The sequence below is a fragment of the Alligator sinensis genome, unplaced genomic scaffold (assembly GCF_000455745.1).
Source record: "Alligator sinensis unplaced genomic scaffold, ASM45574v1 scaffold417_1, whole genome shotgun sequence".
NCBI classification, from domain to species: Eukaryota; Metazoa; Chordata; order Crocodylia; family Alligatoridae; genus Alligator; species Alligator sinensis.
Window position 1 is genome coordinate 980722 of NW_005842433.1, and position 12588 is coordinate 993309.

Below are 12588 nucleotides of genomic sequence, written 5' to 3' on the forward strand. Positions count from 1 at the left end.
GGTAGATGTTATTTACTTAAATTTTAAAAAGGTCTTTGACACACTGTTGCAGCCAATTCTTATAAATTAACTAAACAGTTGCAATGTAGATTATTACACAGTCCGGTGGGTGGAAGATTGGCTTATGGGATGCACACAAAGTGGTGATGGATGCATCAGTTTCTACCTGGAGAAATGTGGGCAGTGGAGTCCCCCAAGGCTCTGTCCTGGGACTGGTACTGTTCAATATCTTCATTGGTGACTTGGACGAGGGATTAGAAAGCACTCTGTCCAAGTTTGCAGATGACACCAAACTATGGGGGGGGGAGGTAAACAAAGTAGAGGGCAGGGAGTGAATCCAGGTTGGGGAAGTGGGCGGAACAGAACAGGACGCAGTTTAACAAAGATAAGTGCCATGTGTTGCACCTAGGGAGGAAGAATCATCAACACACCTATAGCCTGGGAGGTACCATTCTTAGTAGCACAACTGTGGAAAGGAATCTCTGAGTCTGTAGTTGACTCCAAAATGAGCATGAGTCGCCAATGTGATGAAGTAATAAGTAGCTTACTGCACTCTTTCTTGCAAAAGTAGGTGCATCACAAACAGGTCTAGGGAGGTGATACTTCCCCTCTATGTGGCATTGGTGAGGCTGCAGCTGCAGTATTGCGTCCAGTTTTGGGCGCCGCACTTCAGGAGGGATGTAGATAACCTAGAAAGGGTTCAGCGGAAGGTCACCTGTCTGGTTAAAGGCCTACAGGAAAAGCTCTACGAGGACTGATTGAGGGACCTGAATCTCTTCAGCCTCCACAAGAGAAGGCTCAGAGAGAATCTTGTGGCCATCTACAAACTCATCGGGGGGGGGGAACAGCAGGAAATAGGGGATACATTGTTTACGAGAGCGCCCATTGGGGTAACTAGAAACACTGGCCACAAACTGAAGGAGAGTAAATTTAGGTTGAACATCAGGAAAAAATTATTTACAGTGAAGGTTGCCAAAATATGGAATATGCTTCCAAGGGTGGTGGTGCTGTCCCCTTCCTTGCGGGTATTTAAGAGGAGATTGAACAAGCACCTGGCTGGGGTCATCTGACCCCAGCCCTCTTTCCTGGGGAGTCAGACTCAGTGATCTAATAGGTTCCTTCTGACCCTAAAATCCATGAAATAACTGACAGATTTTGTGATGCTGTGCTGTGGTATACCATTATATCAGCTTGGTTGGGATGAACAACTCAGCTTATTTGTGGTTTCCCTGGTCATGAATGATGTGGTCATCCCAAACTCAAAACAATAGAAACTTTACTGATCTGGCATCAATTTAATGCATCTCCTACCACATACTGAAATAACAACTGTACTGATGTGTGTGTTTCTAAACTGTACTGGGTTACTAATCCCTACGTTAATTATAGGGATAGGCATTTTGTTTTCCTGAGTTTAATGTGCTAAGCACACTGACAATTCCCATTCAGTAAGGATAGGTTATTTTGCATCTCATTTTGCCTGCAGAGCTTTTTAACTACTGAAAAGCATGCTGCAGATGGAAATGTCAGACTTGGCTGTAGATTATTGCTGGATGGGCTTCCATGGTGTGTGAGGAGATAGTTAGGTAGTTCCTGGCCTCGATCAGAAAACCTGCTAGATGGGGTCTCCCTGTAGGAGCATAAGCCTGAAGACAGACTGTTGCTGTAAACTATTGATTAGTTGCTGTTTGTGGGTCTTGGGTCAGACTGGAGTCTGACCGAAAGCTGAGCCCAAGGGGCTAACGGTTCCTTTTGCCTGTGTTTATGCTGGGTTTAGACTTCGGTACTGTCACAGTTCACTCATTTATCTTTCACTGACTTGGCTGTAGGGTTGAACCACAACTGTAACAGAAGGGAGGAACTGTTGATTGTTGGGGCAGCCGAGGCAAAACTGCAGTAGTGCTAGACCCTGGCACAAGAAGATGAGTAGGAGCAGAGCTTTCTCCACTGTACTTAATTATGTTAAAGATTTTTACCCTGTTTTCTAGTTTGGGGGGCAGAACAAAACACAGAAGTCAAGTGACAAGTCCAGCCTCCCAAAGCAAATTAATGGTGATACAGCTCCAGTGACCTACCTGTGCATAAAAGAAAATCCAGTCCTTTCTCATGTCTTGGTTCAGTGGCCCACAGTGGTCTGTTCTCTCATACATTCAGAGAATAAGACGGCCTTCTGTATTAATGACGTCACTAGAAATACCACTATAGCTGTAAAACAATCTAAAACTAGAATTATCCTATTCTTTCTCCGTGGGTAAAAATAAAAATAGTATTACAGGCAGTCCTCGGACTTACGACACAATTGGTTCCTGAAAAAACGCATCTTAAGTCGAAATGTCATAACTCGGAACCAATTTTCCCGTAGGAAGCTATGTTATAAATGGGGGATTGGTTTCTGAACCAAGGCCCGATACCCTATTTTCACCAAAAATACCCCAGAATTTTGTACTCAATCAATTTATAGATGAGCAATATAGCTACATTAATGTATTTATGTTGTAAATAGCAATCATATTGATTTGGAAGGACTTCTTTGAGGTGGCTTTGCTGGACCTTTTGAAGGGCTCTTAGTTGGACTTTTTGAAGGGTTCTTGGCTGGAGTTTTCTCAGGAGTCTTGGCTGCAGTTTTTTTCTGGAGACTTGTCTGCTTTCTTAAAGAAAGTGTCCAAGGAAGTTTGGACAGATGTTCTCCAGGGAGATGGGCAGTACAGCAAGCTTGTTCACTGGCGTGGCGTTGCATCAGATCAAGCATTGTAAAGTTGAAACAGGGTGTCAATTTATAAACGTTGTAAGTGTGAAATGTAACTCGAAACGTTGAAAGTCGAGGATAGCCTGTACTATGCTTAGGTGCTTTTATGAAATTCTCTGCCTCTATGTCTTGAATACATTCTTCTAGAAAAAAAACCAAAGAGTCGTTTTTACAGCTAGCTAGTGGATCAAAACATTTTCAGACCATTTCAGAAAATAAAATGGGAAGAAAGTACTTCTCTATCATAAAAGTGGGAGGATATATAAACTGCTCCTGTAAGTAAAAAACAAAACAAAACAAAACAAAAATATATATATAGGATGGCAGATAATTAGTTACCACTTTTTTGTTAGACTATGTCTGCTACTGACAGTGTAAATCAGGCCCACCTTTTCTATTCAAATGCTTCATCTTGAACCTATTTCAACATTAACATTGCAATATTTTTCTAAATGCCAGTTTTCAGTATTTTGGTAGCATTTGTAATGGCATCAGTTTAGGGGGTATTAAACTTCAGATACAGATTTTCAAAACCTGACTTTCCATTTTGCACCCTATAATTTGCAGGTGGGAACTGGGGTGCAGGGAGGGTGCAATTTTATGCTGACCATGTTTTATGAGTAGATGTAACCAAGGCTGTGCAGGTACAACCAGTAATATTTAGAGCTGGTCAACACACTGTAGTTGCACTGGTTGAACTTAAACCTGTTTAATTAAACTGGTGTAACTTTTGTGTTTGGAGTCTGTAACTTGTGTAAAAATTACCATTTCAATATAAATTGTGCCCATAAATTTGCCAAAGCAATCTATAGCAGTTTTAACCAGATTGGAATCTCTTACATTGGCTTCAACAATATGATAAAGGTTTTTGGTCTGATTAGGAACAAAACCATAGAGATTTTTTTTTTAAACTTACAATAGAACATACATTCTCTCACTGATTTTTCTTTTCTTTTTTTAAATATGAAATACAGCTGTTTTATCTTCAGGGAGACAGCAGCAGCCTGGGAAGTTTCATATCAGGGAGCAGGGAATCTAACAGTCCTGAGAGGCCACTACCCCATCTGTAGCCCACTGGGCTGCCAGTCTCTAGATGTGTGGTAAGGGGCTTAGAAACTTCAGTAGCCTGAGCTTGAGATGGGTCTCCCAGGATATTCATACGCTCTGGTATAAAGATGGGGGATTTCAAGCTTTCGGTTTTGTGGCAAGTAAGTGGCAAACCCTAAGAACACTGGCTGAAGGTGAGGCTTTCTGCTCCTGATTTGGAGTTGGAGCTCTTAAGGCTTCCTGGCTCCAAAGCAGTCCATAAAATGTAGCCCCCTGTGGCTCAGACCCTGCAAGATCAGACTCTGGAATGCCCATCAGGTGAACTGGTAGGTAACCAGGCAGGCTTCTGTTTTTTGGGGTTTTGTTTTTGGTTTGTTTTGCAAAAGTTTGTTGCAACAGTGGCACCTTTTTTGAAACATTTTATTTTGATGTATTGGCATTTTCTGACAAAATCCTCTTCATTTGAAAATTCTTGACCAGCTGTAATGCTTCACATGATGCCTACATAATTACCAAATAAAGACAGAGACTGGGTGAGGGCTATGTAAAAAGAGGTAACATCTTCTATCTAGTTTCTGATCCACTTCGCCCATGTACATTACAGTAACCACCACACAACTGATACTAATTGGCAAAATCAGCAGAAAGAGGACGAAGACTAGCTAAATGTAGTGAGAGAAATAAACCGTGTCCTTCTCTGAACTGATCTCTCAATCTAAATCTGATTTGTAAGCATATTAACAAGGTGGCATAGGGATGTTTTCACTGCCTATGATGCATCTTTTCTGTGTATAAAAATGAAGGCTTTAGTCTTCAGGGCTGATGCCCTAACTTTCTACAACCACTAAATACACTGAAAGAAAAACCTGTTCTGATCAAAATAATTCCTTTCCTTGTCTTGTTTCTCTCAGCTCTTCATGTTCTAGAGGGTAAATGTACCTAGGTAGACAGAAACTTTCCTTAGACCGATATTCACCTTCTTTATGTGTATGCTTCTGTGGCCCCTTCTATATGTTACGTTTGTGCCATGAAAGGTTCTTATGTGCATCTGATTTAAGGCAGCATAAAATGTCAGGTGAGCCATAAACATGTTCCCCTTGATGGCCATTTATACACAACTTTTTGTCCTGAGACGCACTGGAGATCTGGCAGGTCAGAGCAGACTCGATTAATTGAGTCTGCTCCACACGTGAGCTAACGCGCACTGTGTTGTGCCACATGTAGTTGTATAAACAGTGAAGTGTGCATGAGCGCACAGAAAATGGCAGTGGCGTGCTATTGAACTAAAACGCCTCTGATTGTGTTTTAGTTCAAAAGCGCACAGCTGCCACTTTCTCAGCGCTGATGCACATTTCGCTGCTTATTCAACTGTGTGCGCTGCAACGCTGGGCACTTTTAAAAGCACCTGGTGCTGCAGGTCAAGCATGTGTACAAATGTCCATAATGTAGAATGCTTTTATGGCTGCTTTGTATGGTTCCTTTAAATCTAATATATGGCTGGGATGGACAGTCAGCTGATTATTGGTCCTGGGCCAAGACCACACTGGGGTTTAGAACTGGCCCTGGTGTAGGGTTGAGTGCAGCTGGAGGCTGGGGGAGGGAAAGGTGTGGCCAAAGGGCTTCACTTGCTGAGGACTCTAAACCCAGGGCTGCCAGGAGCCTCTGATCCCCTGTGCATGGTTGCCTACCCAGAGCTGCTAAGTGTGGTGTTTTGACAATCAGCTGATTGTCACCCCCAGCCCAGCTCACTGGTACAGGAGCTCAGGATTGTGATCGTGGGCTCCCCTTGCACTAGCAAGTAGTAATTGCACAATGGGATCTGACCCCAACATTGTGCCTCCTGCCATGCTACACATGGCACAAATTGTTGGGATCAGGGATCAGATCCCATCTTGCCATTAAAGGAATATATACCAGGAACCTATGTTATTTACTGTGTAGGTATGACACATGAATATCCACTAAATTTAATTGCAAGAGCTAAAGATTATCTATATATTTCATTATATATCATTATATTTCCTTTCTTACATGCAACAGGTAAAATAAGCCTTATTTTGAGATTATAGATATATAGCTCTCTATAGATCTATACGAGAGAGAAAAAGAGAGACATTTGAGATTTCTCTCTCTCACTCTTCTCTGCCCCCCCTCTCAAAATGAGGCCAATTTCACCTGTTGCATGTAAAAAATGAAATACCATTGAGAAGTCCAAAGTGGGAGGTTCACACAGGCATAGGAATGCTTGGAACAAAATAATTTTTTATTCTACTTATCCTATTGATATGGAATACAAAAATATCCCTAGAGATATACATAAAGATTCTGTCCAAATCTCAAAGCCCCTTGCCATAAAATTGAAAAGGAAAAGTCGGATGTGTGACATACTGCATGGCAGCCAAGCTACCCTTTCTAGCTAACATAAATTTACGGTTGGTGGGAAATATTTTTTTTCCTTTCTGTTTTATTTTCACTAAAAATGTTCATTTCATTAGTATACATTTCCTTCCTCATTTTATTGAATTTCACAGAACAAAAGTAAAAGCAGTTGATCAAAGCACAGTGCAAATTAAATGCTCATCACTCATCTTGACTTTCGGGGTCTGTTTCCTATTCTCATTAGAGCTCCAGACTGTTCCCTAAAGATCAAGAAGCAAGTTCTTTGAGGCAGGCAGAATTGTACAGTATTTGCATTTTAAATATTGGATTTAAAAGCACACAAACAGTTTTTCAGATTTCATTTTGAAAAGGAAGGCTGATTTACACTGGATATTAGAAAGAAAAGTTTTTTATGATGCGTGCGTCCAGGGTATGGAACAAACTCTCTCCAGAGGCGGTGCAAGCACCTACTCTGGATTCCTTCAAAAAACAGCTGGATTTATTTCTTGCTGGGGTCACTTGATCCCGGCTGACTTCCCGCCTATGGTGGTGGGGGGGCTGGACCTGATGATCTCTTGAGGTCTCTTCCAGGCCCTAATGTCTATGAAATCTATGAAATTTTGTTTTTAGAAGGCTGCGAAGTCATAGATCTTAAGAACTAAAGGGACTGTTAAATTATCTACGTTGACTTTCTTTATAATAAAGGCCAAAAAATTCACCTAGTAAAGCCTGTGTTGAGCCCAGAAATGTACCTATGATGAGTAATACATTTTTTTCAGATTTTTACTGCAGAAGGATTAAAAAGTAAATCTTGTTAATTTTTTATGCAATGCACATAGAGATTTACATACAAATGCTAGTTGGTCTGGGAGCCAACTTTGGGGTTTTTTGTAGATTATTTTTCTTTCCTTATATCTTTTCATCCTTCATCATCATAGGTTTCAGTGATAGTTTTCTTCTGATCTCACCAAATTCATCTTTCATGAACAGTATTTTGCTATTGTTTCTCTAGTACATCTAGCCTCTCTCTGTCTCTCTCAAATGCAGTTATAAGACCTATTATTTTTCCGTAATTAAATTATGTTAATTTAATTTACTGGGCAGCTTGTGTTCGTTCTTACATAGGCTGGACTTCCCCTCGTCTTCCTTTGCCCAAATGCATACGTGTGCATACATTCCATTTAATGTGGGTTTGGTTGAGGTTCCTTGAAACAGAGATCTGTTTTCACTATTTACTGTCACTATGACAGGGCATCACTCTTAAAACAGCCCTTCAATAGGATAGGCATAATTCTACAAACAGCAGCTGTCCTCTGCAGAGTCTTCACTAAAGCCCATGGAAGGCTGCTGGATATGGTAGTGGAAACCCACTATAGAATCAACCCTGGAGTAGTCTTTTTTTTAGGTAAATAGCTTATTTTAAGGATGAATCATATTGGTAAAGGAATGAGGAATCAAACTTATACTTTTCAAGAAATGGCCATTTCTCATAATGCTCTGATGCTAAATTTCATAACAAAATGTACAAATGTATCTCATTGGAGGACCAGTGTGTTTGAATTGCTTTGAAAGAAATGTTGTTTCTTACCCAAAACAGACATTTAAAGATTCCAACAGTAGGAGACTAATTTTGCCTTTCTCTTCAGGTGTGGTAAGAGAATAAAACATAGTATCTGTATGATCTGTAAAATTATACTGTTAAATTTATTTCCACTGAACCACACATACTTCCAACAGCATGAGTAGATTGCAGTAAGTGACTGTCAGTTCTAAACACTAATGCACTTCAGTACTCTTGTAGCTTTAGAAGTGGCTGAACTTCCATTGACCCTTCCTACAGTCTTTGAGTACGGTAGGAATATGGTGTTAATCAGAACCACTAAAGGTATAACATTTGGAATAGTAGGAATAAGACCTAAATATGAAGTGCACGGTTCATATCTCTCTAGGAAATTCATGTTTTGATATCCTTATATATCACTTCAGTATATATAGTAGAGACTAAAGCTTTAGTTCTAGGAAAACAATCAATTCCCTAGACTTAAAAGAAGCACAGTTTCCACATAAAGACTTTTTAGACAGTTAGTGTTCTTTTTCTTCTATTTTTCTTCTTTTTTAACCCCCCCCCCCCCCCCCCCCCCCCCCCTGGATCTTAATGCCAGTACAAAATAGATGTATACATAGTCTATGCTGGTGTACTTGTGCAGTAGGGCAGGAAATAAGAGGAGGATATATAAATGATGGATTCCTAAAAATAACCGTAAAGCATGAGTGGAGAACAATAAACTATTTTTACTTGCATGAATGGTTGTAGTAGTGTAAACAGAAGATAAAGCATGTACAGTACCCAAAAGTAGGATTACTCCCTGTTAGATTGCATTATCTAGGAAGTAGAACTTGTGTGTTTGTTTTTTCTAGGTTCAAGAAGGCGTTCGAGTCAGAGCCAACGTTACAGTCGGGAATTAATTATGCAGTACTCCTACTGGCAGCTGGATACCAGTTTGATAGTTCTTTTGAGCTGCGGAAAGTTGGTAATTATGACTTGCTGTTTCATAGTCCAATCAAATTCAAGTAAAAATGACATTGCCCAGCATGTAGGGAGTAACTGAACACCAGGGCTAGGGACAGAAAATAACATACACACACTGGCATAAGTGATAGGAAACTGGTTTAAATCTGTAACACAACAGAAGTTCAGTGCACATAAAGGTTAAGTACAAACAGTCATAACGCCTGAGGTTGAATCAATTCAATTTTTGCAGGTTAGTATGAGCTGCATAGATTGAACTAATAAGTAAGTGAACAGACACATTCACTTTTGATTCCGGAAATGCAGCCTCATGCTTACAGTGGCTTAGGCCAGAAGCTGGGGGGCACTAGAGCACATCTGCCAGCCACTGCCAAAGGGAAGGGAGGGAAGCTGGAAGAGAAGCGCTCTGAGGCTTCCCCTTTCCCTGCTCAAGTGGACAGAGGTGGTATGTCCAGGCCCTGGCGCAGAGTATGATGGAGGGAGGGGTTTAAACCCCCACCCTGACCTGCACTGACTCTGGGGTGGGGGAGAAGGGGAGAAGCCCCTGCCAGGCTTTTCCCCACTCAAGTGGAGGGGCTAGGGTCCAGCCCCAGCTGGCTTGCTCAGGCAGAGGGGGAGGAAGGGGGTTTTAAGCTCCCTCCCTGGCCTGCACAGGACCCTAGCTGGGGTCTGCCTGGTGGGGGCAAAGCAGCTTCTCTCTAGATGGGGGAAAAGCTTGGTAGGGGCTGCTTTGCCTTGCCAGGCAGACTCCAGCTGGGGTCCGTACCCAGGTCCCTTCCCCGCCACTTCTCAGCCAGCTGGAGCAGCGATAGTGCTCCAGCTAGGGAGCAAAGGGATGGGGTCACACCTGCTCCAGATAAAACTGGATGGATTTAGTATCAGACTTAACTGGTTTAGGTTAAATCACTTCATTGAACTTCTGTCCCAGATCCCCTCCAGATTCAAGTTAACGCACAGTCCGTCAGCAGCCCAGGATGCTTTGCACTTCCCCTGCAAACCCTGCTTCGCAGGGTGGGCGAACCAGCCTTGGCCCAGGCTGTCTGCTCTAGTACTCTCTGGCTTCTGGCCTGGGCCACTTCAGGCACATGGCTGCATTTCTGGAATAAAAAGTGAATGCCTGTTCACTTGTTTATCGGTTCAATCTTAGAGTAACCTGTAAAGATTGAATTGATTCAGCCATGGGCTTTTTGACTATCTGTACTTAAGCTCAGGTGACTTTCTCCATAAAAAAATTGGCATCAAGTCTGCCTGGTAATGCCGAGTTTATTATTCTAATAGAGACTAGGCACACTTCTCCCTCGCTCGCTGGACTTGCAAAGGGGTATAGAAGTCTCATGTGTTTATTTCTGTGGTGACCTCTTTGGAATGAAGTACCAATGAGACTGTTAATCCCTGATGGGAGTTCTGTCCCAATCATCAGTATCGTATGAAAGTTGTGATAATACAGAGCAATGGAAAAAATGAATAAAGTTATCCTAGCAATAGGGAAAAATTGCTTTTGACTTCCATTTGAGACAATCAGAGAATTGGGAGGTTGAATGTTTAGTTGCTTCTTTCTTTGGACAGGGTTGGGTTTATATACCCATACACTGTGATCAGATATAATAAAGTATGTAAATTCAGGGCCAGTTTGATATTACTTGTCTAAGAGGTATCTATGGCCCCTGACAGACATTCACTTAAAAGCATGATGGAATCTGATCTCTGATTCCCAACAGTCATGCCCCCTGCCATGCTGCATGTGTAAGTCACGAGGTACTATTGTGAGATTTGGGAATCAGAACCCAATCATGTGAAGTTTCCAGTGCAGGGGGAGCCTGGTATTGTGAAAACTGTAATAATACAGAGCATGATAATGATCCTGGGCTCCCCTTGCATTGGCAGAGTGGGTGCCCAACAATCAGCTGGGTCTGGGAACCTATGGGGTTGTTCAAACCCATCAGCTGGCAGGGACTGGCCAAGGATTCAAGTCCCACAGCAGTCCCTGCCAGTAGATAATTAGCTGATGCTGACAGCTCTGGGGTTTGAGTCCCAGGGTTACTTCGATTTCCCAGCATCTGGCAGGGGCCTAGCACACATCTCCTGGGGCCTGATCCCCCAGAGCAGTCCCTGCCAGCCAGTTGTAGATCAGAGTTGTTCCCAGACTTGGACCCCAGTGCAGTCCTGATCAGCTGATCATCGGTCAGCTCCAGGGACCATAGAATGTCAACCCAATCATCTGATAGTAAGTTGGTAAGGACTGCCCTGGAGCTCAAAACCCCAGTGAGGTTCCTCCCAGATGACTGATGATTCAGGAGAGGGTACCAGGGTTTGAGCCTCAGGACCACCTGGATCAGATGTCAGCTAGCTGGGATTGCCATAGGGCTCAGTCCCCAGGAGGTCTGTGCCAGCTGATGACCAGGGGTTTGATCCTTGGGGTTTGAGCCCTGCGGCCATCCGTCTCCCAGCAGTTGTCAGGGACCACTCCGTTATTTGAATCCCAGGACGTTCCTGCCAGTCGACAGTCAGCTTTTTGGGACTGCCACAGGACTGGACCTGGGGTATGTACCTGTATGGCACACCACATATTCAAGCTATGGCACTATGCAAACCAGTGACAAAAATATTACATGTTTTTCAAGTGATATATTTGTGGCTGGCTTCTGATTTTTATGGTGCCACAAATTCTGTGAACATGTGACTAGTTGCTGTTTCTGGCACAATTTAACACCTTAATCTCACCAAAAATATAATGTTTGGAAAACCCAAATGGCATGTATAGTCTCTGTAAGTGGCAGTTTTCCAGTGAATCCTGTTAATCAGTGTGGATAATGGAGACATCCAGTTGGAACATTCAGCCAGGAACTAACTTTCAAATCCTTTTTAATGGAACATACCTGATACGTCACCCTAGGAAATAAGAAAGTGAATAGAAACCTTTGATAGAAAGTGAAACTTGATATGACAGGAGTTATAAAGATTTTCTATATTAACTTTTAAAATGTATATACATCTGAAATGATTTTGCACCATATGCTCGTGCATGTTATACAAGCACTGAAGATGCCAATCAAATGCTCACATTTATACAGCTGTACACAATTAGCACATACTTCAGGGTTTTTTTAATCACTTGTACTACTTAAGACGTGTTATATGAAAACCCCACTTTCCTCCTAGCACTGTTACTTTCTCTCCAGCATGATGCTGAACGTTGTAATGTACCAGTGTTCCAGTTAAGCCCTGAAGTGGGCATTTATGCTGATGGAGCTGATTTCTTATTGATTCCATGTAAAACCAAAGCACTTTTAGTTATTAATAGGGACCTGCTTAAGTCTCAGTGAGACAACGGATGTTTCATGGCCCACTCATGACGTGCAGAGCTGATTTCACAGGCATTTTGTGCTGCCCCCATCCCTAGCCAATGATTGGTAGAGAAGCCCTGGTGGCCCAATCCCTCACTGTTGACTGGTGGAGGGAACTTTCACTCAGTCTGTCACTACTGTTTGTTTGCCCCACCCATTGCTGCTGATTGGCAGAGGGTGCCTTCACTTAGTCTGATATTACCACTTCTTTTTTGGTTGATTTCATGGGAAATCACAACCAATGCCAAATTTCCTGGGCAATTGCAGTGATTGTGGACAACGTCATTTTTTTTTGTGGTTTCTGCAAAATCCATGACACTGTGATTTAGGTAGGTCCCTAGTTATTAACATTCTGATGATGCTTTTAATAAGGGTTAATATCACAGTCCTAAAGAAAATACTGGTTTGGGAAATTCCAGTTTATCTGAATACATTTTTCTGAGAAGATGGATGTACAGGCAGTCCTCAGACTTACAATACAGTTGGTTCCTGAAAACCACATCTTAAGTCGAAACGTTGTAACTCAGAATTGATTTTTCCCA

General features: G+C 42.2%; 1 protein-coding gene across 1 annotated transcript in view; it reads left to right on the forward strand.

The window, feature by feature from the left end:
• MAP3K5 (mitogen-activated protein kinase kinase kinase 5) overlaps positions 1 to 12588 on the forward strand; it is a 106644-nt gene that overhangs the window by 30936 nt on the left and 63120 nt on the right. Inside the window, 1 exon segment of the mRNA XM_006030266.2 lies at positions 8591 to 8703. Coding sequence (XP_006030328.2) covers positions 8591 to 8703 — 113 coding nt within the window.